Genomic DNA, 16,054 nt, shown 5'->3' with positions numbered 1-16,054 from the left:
GTTTTGACCACATGGGGGTCCGTAAGTCTGATATTCGATCTCCTTTTAGCTCCGTTTTTGGTCTCCACCAACTCCAGAGTGCCCAAAAACAAAAGGTCACAAGGCTGCAAAGAAAGACAATTAAATCTCTTCAAATCCATCATTGGATCTATTTAGGTTTTTAGCTAAATAATAAATACTAATAAGAATATTTAAGAAGGAACAATCTATTGTCTTATATTTATATTTGGTAATTTAAAAAACAAACTCAGGTATTTCATCAACCGAAATGTAAAATATTCACAAGATTATGACCGATATACAAAGAAACACAGACACGTTTAACTCAGTGAAATAATTTAGTGGGACAAACAATTCACATTTACATAAATTAACTTGTGTTGTCATGTTATTTTAGCCCTTCCACAGCAGCCCAGAAACACCCACACACCCTCTTCAATAAGGCATGGTGTGCTTTATATGCAGCATTATCATTTATGCGTGCATGATTTTTATTTAGAGAATTATAACTAGCCAATCGGAGAGACAACACTGCTTAGTTGCCGGGCAAATCACAAGTCTACACAACGAAAAAAAACAAAAAAAAGAGACATTTCTGGAGAGTTCCCAGGCTGTCATTAAGTCTTTATGGAGTGTGTGTGTGTGTGTGTGTGTGTGTGTGTGTGTGTGTGTGTGTTAGATCGTCTTCTCACACCTGTATGCTTAGCCCCCCTCCCCCGAGGCTGCAGGGGGGAGGGAAGAGGAGGAGGACGGGGGCATCCATCAGCCCAGCTCAGAGTGCTCTGTCTGGGCTCGCTGTGACGGCCGGAGGCCCCCGGCACGGAGCTCCCCAAAACACTCTTCATTTAATCTTCCCCGATGCCTCCATCGCTCCTCTTGTCAGTGTCTGTGACGGAGGATTAACTGTTCCCCCCCTCCTCTTAAACGTTGCCTGCTCTTGTGAGAGAGAGAGAGAAGGAAGGAATGGAAGAAAGAGTAGATGTGAACTTTGTTTCCATCTTATTGCTCGTGTGTATCTCAACTACATCCTTCAGGGTTGAACAAGAAATTGGGGCCAGCAGTGTCGGTGAGGAAGAGCCAAAAACAGAAAGCCAAAAAACGCCTCCATCAACAAAAAAAAAAAGGAGCCATTGTTCTCTAGTCCCCTGTGCAAATGGAGCTCGACTTACTTGGCTCTCTCCCAACGGCCCTTTTTTAAAAAAGAAAAGAGGTAAAAGGTGCATTTCCTTCGAGTGTGCAAGCTGGTGCGTCTCTCTCTCTCCCCCCCACGAGAGAGAGAGGAGTAGATGGACGGATGACGGAGGAGAGAGGTCAGTTGAAGAGGATGGAGTCGGGGTCTCTGTTGGCAATGTGCGCCATGTGTTTAAGGATGTCTTTTTTTGTGATGATTCCCAGCAGCCTCCTGGTCTCACACACACACACACACACACACACACACAGAGAGAGAGAGAACACATGTCATGGAAAAGATTATTACTTCACATCGTACGGTGTGAGGTCTCCTCACAAACACGTTAAAGATTTGACAGAAAGCAGAGAGTGGAGGTCTGGCCTCCGAGTCTTGACGTCGTGGTTTCGGTTTTATTTCGGTCTCTGGGGATCACAGTAACGCCACGGTAACACGGAGTAAACAGATCAGGAGGGTTGCTGGTCTACCGGCTCCTCACTATCCACAGCTCACAATGATGACTAACCGAGTATCTTTCTCAGAATTCGCCGCCCAAATGTCTCGCTGGGATCATCCAAATATCTCCCAAAAACATCAAAACACAATTTATTCCATTCAGACATTCAAGCTGAAAAATGTTAGTTTGACCAGCGTCACACACCGACTTCAGAGACGTCAAGGCTGAGGGGTGTTTTTGTGGTTTCTTTATTTTCTCCTTGTTTTCCAGAATAAAATGTAGCTGAATCTAAGCTGACAAAGGAAAACAGACTCTAGATATGCTGCCGATGTGTCGGCCTTGACCTGAAGATGTAAAAACCACATTCAGAGGTATGAAACCAACAGCATCCACGGCCTCAAGGTCTTTCTTTTGTTTTTTTTGCCGAGTGTGTCATCTCCATTCCCAGACGATGAGTGAGAAACTTTCTCTGAGAGCTCACGTGAAAACAGATCCGTCCTCGACTCCTGCTTCCTGCTCCCCTGAAGCCACAGCTTTCCCCTCCTAAACTAAACGTGCACCCACTCTGCTTTTCTGTTGCCAACAAGCAAATCTGTCCTGAAGAAGTCAGCAGCCTCTCAGCAGCGGTATGCGCTGTCAGCAGGGCTCTCGGGCGGAGAGCGGACCTCAACTTGCTGCTTGGCAATCGGATGTTCTGGCACAGCAGCTAAACGCCTGAGAAGTCAAACGCGCAGAGAGGTGAGCTCGAGGGAACTTCTGAGGCTTCACGTCGATTCGGTTTGAATTATAGCCGATTAAGGCTGAGCACGCTCTGGAAGAGCTGACAGCAGATGTGCTCTTAACCCCTTGTTTGACACTTTAGTTTATACATCGCTACCAAATCTCTCTGCAACCGCTTCATCTACACGCATGTTTAGTCTGAAGACAGATCTGGAATCTTCTCCGATGCTGGAAGACGAGGAACAGAAAGTGACAAAGAGAAACCGCAAGAGCCGCCGTTACACTCGTGTGGAAGCATGCGTGTGAAAATATACACAAAGCTTAGCTCCTAAACCAAAGAGAGCTGTGTGTTTGAAGAGACATCTCAACAAACGAAGCGCGACTCTGTGCGTGAGAGAATATGTTTGAGGTTTCCAAAGAGTAAACGCAGCATCGTTGGTCTATAAAAGCACGCAGCTCTATTTCCTGTTTGTAAATCAGAACCATTTACGCCGACATCGGCAGCAATTTGAAGGTTTCTAAATGTTCTCTGTGGTTTAAACTGCTGGTTGGTCAAAATAAGACATCGACAACATTGCGGACAAAACGATGACGTGGTGGACAAACGTATCGAGCAGAAACGGTTCCTAAAATCTATGAGTAGCCTCGACACACAAGTCTGTAAAGCTGTCCGAGCCTCTCAATGCACCAGAAGAAACACACACGTCCCTGTTTTACCGTTCCTCTGGCTTCCTTTCCCTTGTAATAGACGCTCACAGGGGAGGGCGGGGCTTAGCAGAAGCATGAACATGCACTCGTCCTCTACTCACCCCCCCCAAATAACAGCCCGTAAATCATTGCTTCGAAGTGGCCGGTTCGACTCTGAAGACCCAATTTAACGAGCTGCCTGAGACGTGAAATACAGATGTTCTCCTTTGTCAGTGGACGTTACAGACACACAAAAAATGTCTTCTGTGAAGTTGGTTGTGAGGAGATTTTGGGTAAACACACCTGAAGAGTTTTCTGTGTTATCTCTCACTGCCCCCCCCCCCCCCCATTAGCTTTCTACGTATTCCTCCCTAACCACTTTAATGCACGAGCTGACAGCCGAGCGACCCGGGACGCTCCCACACACCCATCTGTCACGTCTCGCTTTAATGTCTACAAGCATGGGAGAGTGGTCGGTTTGTGTGCGTGTGTGTGTTCTCACCCGTTGTGCGTCACCAGACACTGACGGAGCCCCAGCTTCCTGAAGATGTCCACGGTGATGTCCATGGGCGTGTGGTCCGACACCGTGAAGGGGCTCAGGTCCATGATGCCTCGGAGGCGGAGGTGCGGCGGGGCGTCGTCGGCCTGAGCCGGAGCGTGCTCGGTGAGGACCACCTGGGACGCGCTGACCACGCCCTCCTGACGCTTCCGGGCGTTGTCTGAGAGGAGAGGAGGTCGTCACGACGTAATCTATACATCAAACATGTTTAAAGTGTTTATTTCTGACCTACAGTGAAGGACAGCAGCTTTATTTCTGACCTATTGATATGAGCAGGTCTCTTCTGAGTACAAATCCCACCAGCCTCTGGGACACCTGGGAGACGACCACAGGGAAGCCGCTGAAGTGAGTGCTTTCCACCAGAGCCTGAGGACCAAACACAACAGTTCACACCGTGCTTTCCGTATACAGCGGCGTGTTTCTCTCGTTAACGGTGAGGCCGTTACCTCCACCTCCCCGACCGTCATGCCCTCCTGTGTGAGCACAGCCAGAGCCGGGTCCGACCTCCTGGGCCGCATCACGTCCACCGTCAGGCTGCTGTGGTCGAACTCCTCTTTGGGCTCCAGGAACGGGTATCCGTTCAGCCGGATGTGAGCCTGAGGAGTGGACAACAGACTTATAAAATACAGATTCTTCCTCTTACCTGTAGAGCTATTTATCAGATACATATTTATATAATGGGACGCGATGCAGACAGTTTTATAAAGGAACCATTTCCTCTCAACCATAGTTCACACATGAACACGGTCTGTGGAGTATTTTGAGTAACCGGGTCAGGATTTCTGGAGTTTTTCTAATATATATATAAATAATTTTTTTGGCACTTATATATAGCCCATTATAACGGAGAGAAACCAGACATTTGTGCGGCTGACATCTCCAAAACTAGGCAACAGATAAGAGGAAAGAAAGATGTGGTTTTCATTTTGGGGTGAACTGTCTCTTTTAAAAACCGTGACTTCCTAAATCTGAAGCACATTACAGCGCCACACACACACACACACACACACCTCATAGATTCCCTCTCTTCCGAACGCATCTGCCACCCACTTGCTGGTCATGGTGGCGGCCATGAGGGGGACGATGTACTCGAGGCCGCCGGTCAGCTCAAACATGATGACCACCAGCGACACCGTCATGCGAGTCACTCCGCCTGGAAGAGAGAGACGGGACGAGAGAGAGACAAGATGAGACAGAGACAGAGAGAGAGAGAGAAGCGGGACAAGAGAGAGAGACGAGAAAGAGAGAGAGAGGCGGGACGAGAGAAAGACAAGACGAGACAGAGACAGAGAGAGAAGCGGGACGAGAGAGAGAGACGAGAAAGAGAGAGAGAGGCGGGACGAGGGAGAGAAAGAGATGTGGGACGAGAGAGAGGGACGAAAAAGAGAGAAGCGGGACGAGAGAGAGGGACGAGAAAGAGAGAGAGAGAGGCGGGACGAGAGAGGGAGACGGGACGAAAGAGAGAAGCGGGACAAGAGAGTGAGAGAGAAAAGCGGGACGAGAGAGGGACAGAAGACAGGGACGAGAGAGGGACAGAAGACAGGGACGAGAGAGGCGGGGCGAGAGAGAGAGACGGGACGAGAAAGAGAGAGAGAAGCGGGACGAGAGAGAGAAAGAGAGAAGCGGGACGAGAGAGAGAGGGAGAAGCGGGACGAGCGAGAGAGAGAGAGAAGCGGGACGAGAGAGAGAGAGAGAGAGAGAAGCGGGACGAGAGAGAGAGAGAGAGAGAGAGAAGCGGGACGAGAGAGAGAGAAGCGGGACGAGAAAGAGAGACAGAGAGAGAGAGAGACAGAGAGAGAGAGAGACAGAGAGAGAGAGAGACAGAGAGAGACAGAGAGAGAGAGAGAGACAGAGAGAGAGAGACAGAGAGAGAGAGAGACACAGAGAGAGAGAGATTAATTATCTAACATTAATCATCGTGTCTACGCTCGTCATTTACGCCGTTATCTGAAGTTAGGAGTGTTTTCTGAAGGTGGCTCCATTGTTCGAGGAAAAGTAAAGATAAGAATGTGAAACTGTTCCTGCATGAGGTCCAATGTGTGAGTCACCTGAACTTTACATGAGCGTCAGCATGACTGCAGCATAATAAGGGAGCAGAGGGCTGGGAGAGGGAGACGGTTCCTGTTGAGAATGAGAAGAAGTCCTCCGAGAGTTCGTCTGACCACATAAACGCACACGTCTTTATCTTCCCCTCGTCCTCACATGGAAATGTTGAAGCTCGTGTGGTGAATTCATTATCATCATCATCATCAACTCGCTCGGTTGCGGACAGAAAACCACGACCACACTCTAAAGTCGATGCTCCTCTGTGGCCTCAAGTCAAACAGTGTCAATGTGACTGTTGGGAGAGTTTTCTCTGGTTCGTTAAAAAGAATAAAAGCAAAAATGGAATTGTTCCCCGATGAGGATTGTTCATAAGTTCATAAGGGAGAACTCTGGTCTGGCATGTTGTGCTGTTTAATTTAACTGCAGCTTTTGTGTTTTTTGGCCAAACTGTCGCTTCTTTTCTCAAACATTTTTATTAAACTATTAAAAATGTGTCAGAATTTGTGACATTTTGTTTATTTCAGTCTATAAAAACCAATTTAAGACATTTAAGACCTTCTGGGTTTGAAAACCACCGTCTCCCTCAGTCTGTCCATCAAACACCACTAAGCTGCTCTCTGGACATCCCACGATAAGAATCGCCTCTTTGACCGTGTGATCTTATTATTTCCCCGGTCTCTCACCTAAACACGCGGCAGCGCCCACCATGGCGTAGAGCCCCGGGGTGATGCAGTCGGCTCCCGGTGAGCACCACTTTTTGAAGATGAAGGAGTCGTGGTTGTAGTAGGCCAGCTGCTCCATGCCGACGCCCAGCAGCCGGCCGGCGATGGCTCCCACCGCCATGCTGGGGATGAAGAGCCCGGAGGGAACCTGGGAGGGAGAAGAGGAGGAGGAGGAAGCAGCGAGGCGTTGTAAAATACTCGTCTATGATGAGATATAAGTGTGTGTGTGTGTGTGTGTGTGTGTGTGTGTGGACCGACCTTCATGCCGAATGTAATCACAGTGATCATCATCTTGAAGATTAAAGCCAGGGCGAGCTGCCACAGAGCCGTGTACAGACCTTCACCCGCCGGCCGGTCCGCCAGGCTGTTACCTACAGCGGCTTCTGTTGTGATGTTTGGCTGAGAGGGACGACACAGAGGGAGAGAGAGAAAAAAAAAAAAAAATGCAGTTTGACGTTACTTAACAGGGCAAATAAAGATCAATCCAAATCTCTATTTTCATTTTGAGGACAAATGATGACAATGATGTCACAAATATGACAAATGAACACAACCTCTGTACACAAACAAGCTCTCTCTCTGTGTCCGTCCCTCTCTCTCTCTCTCCCTCCCTCCCTCTCCCTCCCTCTCTCTCTCTCCGTCCGTCTCCCTCTCCCTCTCTCTCAGCTGACCTGTTTGTAGCCACAGAGCTGTGAGGAGTCGAGCAGCGAGCAGTCGTTGAAGAGCTCTGCGATGAGCTCTGCGCCGCTCATCCTGGTGTAGCTGTTCGGGTAGGCGACCACGCCGGTCAGAGCCGTGACCACCAGCACCTCCATGACGGGGTAGTGACCCAGACGAGTGGTTTTACCTTTTAAAAAGAAGACACGGAAAACGGATCAATAAGAAGAGAAAAAGGCTTTTCGTTTGCACACATTGGGAATAAGCTCCCAGACTCACGTAGCCTGCACCAGGCGATGTTGGCCCTGATGAACAGCGCCCCCCACAGGCCTCCGAATATGCCCAGCAGGATGAAGGGGGCCAGCTCCACCAGGTGCCACGGGGCGTGGAACTCCACGTAGAACAGCACCAGGCGGCTGTTCCCGAACGGGTTGATGGCGCGCAGAGTGAAGGCCGCGACCAGGGCGGCGAAGAACGAGCGCCACAGGGTCTTCAGGGGGAAGTAGTAACTCACCTGAAGGCAGAAAAAGTCTTATTTCTTTTCTATTTACGTAGGGCTGCACAGTTAAATGTGCACCACTGAGGTGCCAAATATGCAATGAAATAACAATTTGTATCACTGACTCTGGATGATCCATCACTCCACTCTTAAATAAATCAACATGTGATTGATTTCTGATGTGTTTGGGCTGCTCTGCTGAAGATGGATGAGACACATTTATTTCCCAAACCATCAACACCTGTTAGCGGTTCATCACGTCCCAGTTAGGGCGCCAGGGAAGTGCAGGTTTTAGAACATCCATCACATCTTCAAGTAAGACTGAACAAGTCGTGGAAAACAATGTATTTAGTTGTGTTGGCTGGTGCTGATGAGATGACTTTGATCCTGAGATTCACTGGCTCTTAGCTTCAGGTGTGTGTTGTATGACGGTGGTGTGTTTCAGCTCCTCAGACGGTCCTCTGATGTCTGGGATCTCAGCACCAGTCTAAACAACTGGTTAAAGGAGACAACGAGCACTTGTTCTCACCTCCTCCAGGCTGAACAGGACTCCTCCAATGGGAGCGCCGAACGCCACGGACACGCCCACTGCCGCCGCCGCCGACAACACCTGCAAGCCAGAAAACAAAAATAATACACACACACACACACAGGTATCATAACAGCTATCAATCAAAAGAACACTGCATCTTCATTGTTGTTGGAATAAAATGTTCTTGGTGCGATCGGTTTACTGACCTCGATGAAGGACAAATCCAAACAGAGTTCACTGAAGCCGTGAGTTTAATGTGGTGTTAGGAATACGTAAAGACGACATAAGGATCGACGATTATCTCTTTGCTTCTGTTTTTCGAGGATTTCAGAAAATATATTCAAAGATTATTGAATCTTGTAGTTCTCTGTTCCCCTTCTGCATCCTGGGGTCCCTGAGGAGTCTTGGATTTGCATAAATTGGGTATAACTGGAGAGCTGAGGCTCTAGTGATACCAAATCACAGAAAGGATTATTCTACGGTGTTTTTCAAAGTCTTGGTGTCGTCATTTTGGAGAGATTTTGATATTTCTTCATCTATTCTCGAGCGGTTCAAATCCCCTGGTCCCCCTTAAAACTGTCCCAATAAAACAAAGACTCTGATGAAATCCCACCTCTCGCCGCTTGGCCTCATTCTTGCGGTACTTGGTGAACAGGTGACACAGGATGTTGGCGCAGCAGCAGGCCACGTGGACCAGCGGGCCCTCCTTCCCCAAGCTGAGCCCCGAGGACACGGCCAGGACCAGGGTGATGGTCTTGATGATCAGGGTCCACTTCCCCAGGTAGCCCCGGATGATGAACCCACTGAGGATGGTCTTAATCTGAGAGAGAGAGACGGAGAGGAGTGTGAGATGAACAGCGGTGGGGTTTGTGTTCCGGATGTTTTTCTTTGAAACGAGCAGCTGATCTCAAGTTCCATGAGATGAGGGACGAGCTCTGTCTGAGAGGAGTGAAGGAGAGTTTATATGAGCAGGAAAGAGTCACGTTTGTGTGTTTTGTTCTGTGTACATGAATCAGTTTGGTTTAGTCTGAGTGGAAGCAAATCTTTGGCTTTTCACTTCCTTGGAAATAAAGAGCGAGAGGAGATGAAGAGAAGGTAAACATGACGGCAGGGAGGACGGAGGGAGACCGGTGCTAGTTTTGTTCTGGTAGTTTTGTTCTGATTTTAAAGTTATGTTATTAGTTCATGAGGCGCTACATCTTTTAATTGTTTTAATTATTATTATTGCTTAATATTTACTCTGATTCTATACAGTGTCTTACGTGTTTGAGTATTTAAACATATTTTATTTAGGTCTTCACCCGAGTACAAAACTATATATTCCTGAAGCTACGCTTGTGGCCATCAATGTAGAAATGAAATCAAAAAACATTGTTGACACAAAGGAAATGATCTTTATGCTGATTAATATGTTGACTGAAGAAGAAATAAGTGACGCTGCAGTCTCACCTCCGGTATTCCTGATCCACATGCGTACGGAGCGAAGGCCCTGACCAGCGTGACGGCCAGCAGAGCGAAGAGTAGAGCCCAGACCATGTACATCAGGTAGTTCACTATGTAGGGAAACGCACCCTGCAGGGACACGCACAGACAAAGGAGGGAAAACAAGTTATATTAGGGAAAAGATAAAAGCTGGATTAGTGGTGTAATCTCATGTCATGACGGTTTATAACCACTAGATGGAACTAAAGCACTATAACAGTAAGAGAGAGACCATGACTGCACATTTCATGGCTCTAAGAGAGCAGAACACACCCCCTCTCCCTCTGGATTAACCCGTCTCTGTACCTCCGACGTCCCCGTGATGAGCTCGGCCCAGCTCTGCCACTGAGGACAGCTGTCCCTGTCCTGGAACGTCGTCTCTTTGGACGTCCAGCAGCAGTGCTCGTGGTTGAACCAGAAGCCGACGAGGCAGATACCCTCCTTCAAGTCCGTCAGCCAGTGGGCCGCGATGTCGATGCCGCCGGCGAGAGCACCTGGAGGAGGAGGAGGAAGGGGTTAGAGGTTAGTTCTGCCTCTGTGCCTTGTGTCTAAACTTAACTTTTTTTGTCTTGCAAACAAAAAAATGTCCCCAGTTTCTCAGATTAAAAAGGACAAGTGTTCAGACCACAGTTCAGTACCTGACATCAGTCCCACCAGAAGCATGAGCAGCCACCCCGAGAAGGCGTCGCTGACGCTGTGCAGCAGAGCCGCAGTGGACTGTCGGCTCTTTTTGGTGATCTGGACGGAGACGGAGAGGAGGAGGTCAATGTTAGTCAGTGATTGACGCAATTCAGTTTAGTTCAGGTTCCTAGGAACAGAGGGAGCTTCTTCTTCTTCTTCTTCTTCTTCCTACCTCTCTGTGGCGGTCGCGGTCCTTGCTCTTCTCCCTCACCCAGTCGATGGTGTTGAAGTCCTCGTAGGTGCCCAGTCCGGCTAGCGGGTCCTCCAGAGGGTCCACAAGTTTACCGGGACCGTTACCGTTCATACCGGCTGCTCTGCTGCTGCTGCTCTCCTCATAGTCTCCTAGAGGGAGGGAGGGAGAAGCACAAATCAACATCGTCAGCCACATTGTTTATAACATTTCTTTCTGTTGTTGTTTTCCCCTCATGTTGTGTTTCTGAGCGACTCAAATCCTCTTATTTAAATATTTGGTTTGTGACTTGTGTGTTTTTCTTGTGGTCAGCTGAGAGCTCCTCCACACAGAGAGAAGAAGAACTCCAGCAGTGTTTCCCACACGGGTACTGAACGTGTGTGTTGATCTGTTGCGTAACGTCTTCTCTAACATCTACAACCTGCAGAACCACAGCCGAGAGCTCAGCTGGAGGGAGCGTTCACTTCGAGAGGAAAACGTCCTGCGGTGTTTATTAAACCACCAAACACAAGAGGTGGAAAGAGGAACACTTCACTTTGAGCCTCAGCGGTGGGCTGAAAACGTAAAGAGTGCTGAGGGACGTTATTAAAGTCAAAATGATTTGAGCATTCATTTCATCTGTCGAGCAAACCCACGATTATTGCTCTGCTGACGATTGTTACCGTGTTAATGAGTGTTGGAGGCAAAGACCCCCAAAGCTACGAGGCTTCAGCTGCACTCGGCTCACAACAACACAGCTTTGAATGCGTGACCGCAACAATTAACCACACAGCAGCCAGCAGCCAATCTGAAGCCAGCTACCCGACAGAAACGGGGAAATGAGGCCGCCGGTGAGCGACCGACAACTGAAACTGAAAAGCAGGGTTTTGGTTTGAGTATTAATAAGACGGCGTACTATGAATGATGGTGGAGACGGTGCTTCTCGTCTGAGTGAGGAAACAGAAGCTTAATGAGCTCGTTACTGACGTGGGATTTACATGCATGGTGGTGAAACACAGTCAGTGATATAAGACATGTGTTCTAAGCATCACTTCATCCTCTGAACTCCACCTCTGGGGTTAGAAAGCATGTTTTCTTTAAACAGTGGTCAGAACTACACCGTTTATCATCACCGGAAGCTGTAAAAAACAAAATTATTGTCAGATATACATCTTTCCCACGGTCCTTGAACACATCATGTGTGACAAACGCTTCCCTGAGAAAAAGAAACCAAATCAAAGCTTAAAATTGTGATATTTCATTAAAATGAAACATTTGATTCTACATGTCTCATTTAAAATAAACTGTTTGCTCCGATTAGATTCTGTTAGACATTAAACTCTGAGCTCCTCTGAAGCCATGATTGACTCATCTGAGACTAACAGTCATGTGACCAACACTTCTGTGGAGCTTCGCCTGAAACGTCTTGTGGTTCAGAGGAACAACATGTCCTCTCGTATTTCAGACGGATCACTAAGTTTTATCCTTTGTTGTTGTGTCAGAGCAATGTTTGAAGGAAGAGAACACAACACAACACAACAACGGCTGTTTGCACATCCAGTTCCTTCACATCTTTATTGTAAAATGTATAAAACTTAATCTTAGCTCCACAAACACATTTAACACGACACAGAGCAGAACACTAAAGGAGCATTTAAACACCTGAGCTGACCAGTTGGTTATGAACAACAATGAGAAGAATGTGTCCGTCCGTCCGTCTCTCTCTGTGTGTGTGTGTGTGTGTGTCTGTGTGTGTCTCTCCGTCTCTCTCTGTCTCAGGAGTCAGCTGAGGGTAACTAAACTTCAAATGGAACTAGATCTTAGTGTTAGGAGGGAAAGCCTCTATGACGACGATGCTTCCGTTTGGTTTAAACCGTTCTGTCTCTCAGCTTGTGTAACAATCTGTTGTCCCGTCTCGCCTCTCTTAAACCAATTAGCCTCGCTGTCCAATGCATGCTGGGATACGCTGACCCGGCACAGGACTGTCTGAGAACCTATAAATCATGCAACAGTATTTATTCTCCTCATATATTTCTACAGCAGCTCCTTTGAATGTCCTAAACATGATGGGGTCCATAGTTAGATGAGTTTATATCTCCCAGCTGGAGAACAAAAATATAAAATAAAGTGATTTTTTCATTCCAGTACTAGTAGTTATTTTTAACAGAGTAGATAACTAACCTAAAGCCATCACACTACTCAGCGTGTTCACTGTTTCTACTTCGGTGGATGTGTCCCATTAAAGTCACAACTGTGACAAACCTTTGCACCTCATTCAGGACAGAGGAGACACAAACCCAGTAAAACCAGAAAGCAATCACACAACACAAAACACACATTTTTGGGGGGGAAAAGGGGATGAATCTGACTCCGGAGCTAAAATATTCACTGCTCGTGAGCGGTCTTGATGGTTAAACTCCACCAGGTTTCAGGCATCAGCAGAAACACAATTTAAAAAAACAAACAGAAGAAGAGTTTGAATCAAAAGGAGACGCAGACTCACAAAGAGGAAGTAAAAGACGTACAACTCGTTACTCAAGAACGACCGGTGTGAGCTATTTTTCTTATCTGACTGCATCTTAGAGAGAGAGAGAGTGTGAGTGTGTGTGTTTGTGCACTTCATCAGCGCTACAAACACAAAGCTTCCACACGAGTCTCAAACTCACCATCTTCAACCAGCACCCCCTCATTCAGCTGCTTGCTCCAGAACTCCCAGTCCATCTCTGGACGCAAACACGACTAAACTTGAGCCAAACTCAAAATAAAGTGGAATGAAAGCCCTCTTCACTCCTCTGAGCTCCTCCAGGAAGTGGAGTCCAGCAGAGCAGCTCCCTCCTTGGTCAGAAGGCTCTGGGGGTGAGTCACGATTGGCTCGTCTGCTGAGCTGTTCTGTGATAGGCCCTGAGTGTTTGAGAGCTCGCTCTGATTGGCTGAGGTTCAAAGTGAGGTCATTAGTGTCCGTGAGGTTGTGACCTCTCGCTGATGTACAGGGCTGTGAGTCAAACACAAGTGACATAAGCAGCATTTAAACACACTAAACTACACTTAAAGACCTTTATTTGAACCACTAACTCTTCTACTTTCTCACATATTTCACATGTTGGACCTGAGCTGAAGTGAACCCACTAATCCTAGCCCTGCTGTGACCTCAGGAGAAGTGTGCTAGTGTACTTCCTCACACACTAGAGTCTGACCTCCATGAGACATACAGCAGTGCTGTGTATTTAAACCTCATTCCTTCAGCAGTGGTGGCTGCTTTTTAAATCATATTTCCTGGGTCAGAGGAAATTGAATAAAAGAAATTAGATTAATTTTCATGTCCACATGATAAAGACTTTTTTTTCCCCACGTGCTGGATATAGAAAATGAGGATATGATGCAACTGTCCTGATGGAGAAACTCCAGAGAGAACTTAGCTCGGATGTTTGAGGAAACGAAGCCCAGAACGTCTCAAACTGGGCTGGGTATCAAAATTAAAGGCCTCTTGTCTTCTACCAGTAGTCTGTGGTTGAACCAGCAGCTCCTAACTGTGTGAACATGAAGAAGAGCATCGCAGTAAAAGGGAGAACATGCAAGCTCAGCAGATCCTTTAGTCCTTGCACGGATGACAGAGGAATTTTTACAACTGCAGAGGCGAAGCCGTGACAGATTGACAGCTGTTGTGAAACACGTCTTTCACAGTGAACTTTACTCTGCAGAAGACGTTGTTGTGAGAGTTTAAGGATCACATCAGGAAAGAGTTGAATGTTAAAGCTGTCTGGTCCTCTCCAAAACTAGACTCACAGCCTCCAGCTTTACGCCTCCGCCAACCAATCACGTTGCATCTTACAGTCATGTCTGTCATCACTTCATCATTCTATCCTATCAGACGTTTTGGGGAAATTGTCACCACATTGTAATCCGATCGACTTTGAGCGTAAGTGGACGTTTGTACCCTTAGCATGAAAAGATGGTTGCCTTTCCATTCAGTCTATTTTATTCGCTCAGCCTCCCTGCTTCCTGTTCCACACAGTCGCCCCATGTGACCTGGTGAAGTAAACACTGTGGTGTTTAAATACCTTCCACACAATCACAGAGTGGACCTGGAGCTGTGACTCACTCCCTGTCAATCATTACATGGTGTGGTAGGTCAGCTCATATAAAGAGCAATAATGATAATCTGCACAGGAAGCCACAGGAACAGATATAAACTAATGAAATACCTGGCAGTAAAAATAAAAGAGCAAAGTAAGCACGAAACATGGACGCATATAGAACATTAAATATCATATGCGAGTGTAGTTTGACTGCTTCATCCTTGAGAAAGGGGAGTTCCCTCTCTCCCTGCTGTGGATCTTGAGGGACTTTTCCCCCCTCCTCCACATTGGAGGAGGTCCAGTTTTAAATATTTTGGTTTCCATGAAGCTTTTTGAGACGCTACAGTTGTTACAGACCATAAAAATCACTTCCATCTCACTCAAACAAAGCCTTGAAAAAGATGTGTTATGACTACTTGTTGCAAAACCCTCCTCAAACATCTCCGTCGCTCACTTTTTATTTTATTTTATTTTGAATCTCCTCGTTTCTGTCTACAAAATAACTCGCAGGCAGCAAAGCACGACGTCTGAGACAAGCAGCGACACACGCTCACCTCCTTCAGAGCGCCGAGAATTTGATGGGAGGAGAGGATCTGTCTTTGGATGGTTCAAACTACAAGGAATGAAAAGTCTAAATGTGTTTTTATTTACACTGCAACAAGGGGCGTTTGGGAGGACTACTGCCTTGCTCAAGGAGGCCTTCCTTGTTGTTGTACCTGGACATTCCACCTATAGGCTCCAGCCCTGTCCTGTAAACACAGGAGGCTAATGAGTCCCTGAGTAGCAGGTTACACGAGGCTAAGCGCTGACGACAGACGCACTGAGAACGGCTTTTAAGAGGACGAGGTCCAAGTGCTAATGAGCAGCGAGGGAACTAGACAGACTCAAGAAGGAAAGGAAAGGAGGGAAGTGCGAGTAGGAATAATGAAAAGCTGTAGGAACAGACTGAACCAGCACCAGGCCAAGAAGAACATGCTCTTCTTCTGTCTGCTGTTTTTAAGGAATCAGAAACACTTTGAGGAGACTTGAAGTCAGATTTAAACTTCTCCAGAGCACAAAACCACCATAAAACCTGCAGCAGGTTAATAAAGTGCTGCAGGGATGACGTGAAATCAAAACTAACTTCCATGTTTTCGGACTTATTCCTGCAGCACTATCAGTGAGTCACCAATAACCTCTCCTGGAGCTGCAGACTTCCAAAACAAAAGAGCTAAAAACCTCTGTTCTCAACCCCAAAAACACTAATTTCCAAACTATCTTTGTCTCTCTTGTATACATGCTGACACATCCCGAGACATTTCTCTGGGATTAGCTGACTGGAAGCCTCCTCCACTGGGAGTTCACTGACGTCAATCGTTAACGTGGGAAACTCTTCTCTGTACGGTAAAAGTTATAATAACACTGCAACACTTAAAGGAGAAGTCAGTGACATCACAAGTAACCAGGTAGGATTGGTGCAACAAAAACAAACACTACGAGCTCTATAACTCACTTTAATGGCTGTTTTTGTGTTCTGATGGAGAGTCAAACCAAAACACATTTAATCAAGTGAGTGTGTGTGTGTGTGTGTGTGTGTGTGTGTGTGTGTGTGTGTGTGTG

General features: G+C 47.0%; 1 protein-coding gene across 3 annotated transcripts in view; it reads right to left on the bottom strand.

Annotated features, from left to right (window-relative positions):
• Positions 1-325: 325 nt before the first annotated feature.
• Positions 326-16,054, bottom strand: part of clcn5b (chloride channel, voltage-sensitive 5b) — a 17,078-nt gene continuing 1,349 nt past the window's right edge. For 2 of the 3 annotated variants that reach the window (XM_031851048.1, XM_031851047.1), the window contains exons 3-17: positions 10,383-10,552; positions 10,168-10,267; positions 9,836-10,023; positions 9,497-9,619; positions 8,661-8,867; positions 8,045-8,125; positions 7,296-7,530; positions 7,031-7,206; positions 6,618-6,758; positions 6,321-6,507; positions 4,602-4,744; positions 4,038-4,187; positions 3,852-3,957; positions 3,535-3,751; positions 326-1,402 (exon numbers count right to left, since the gene is read on the bottom strand). In XM_031851048.1, the coding sequence (XP_031706908.1) occupies positions 1,312-1,402; positions 3,535-3,751; positions 3,852-3,957; positions 4,038-4,187; positions 4,602-4,744; positions 6,321-6,507; positions 6,618-6,758; positions 7,031-7,206; positions 7,296-7,530; positions 8,045-8,125; positions 8,661-8,867; positions 9,497-9,619; positions 9,836-10,023; positions 10,168-10,267; positions 10,383-10,552 (2,315 nt within the window). In that variant the 3' untranslated portion in view covers positions 326-1,311. Of the gene's footprint in view, positions 1,403-3,534; positions 3,752-3,851; positions 3,958-4,037; positions 4,188-4,601; positions 4,745-6,320; positions 6,508-6,617; positions 6,759-7,030; positions 7,207-7,295; positions 7,531-8,044; positions 8,126-8,660; positions 8,868-9,496; positions 9,620-9,835; positions 10,024-10,167; positions 10,268-10,382; positions 10,553-13,045; positions 16,023-16,054 lie in introns of those variants that run through there. The other variant, XM_031851049.1, reaches the window with a different exon arrangement.

Source organism: Anarrhichthys ocellatus, unplaced genomic scaffold (genome assembly GCF_004355925.1).
Source record: "Anarrhichthys ocellatus isolate YVR2014 unplaced genomic scaffold, GSC_Weel_1.0 scaffold11, whole genome shotgun sequence".
Lineage (NCBI taxonomy): Eukaryota > Metazoa > Chordata > Actinopteri > Perciformes > Anarhichadidae > Anarrhichthys > Anarrhichthys ocellatus.
This window is presented reverse-complemented; position numbering and strand designations above follow the sequence as displayed.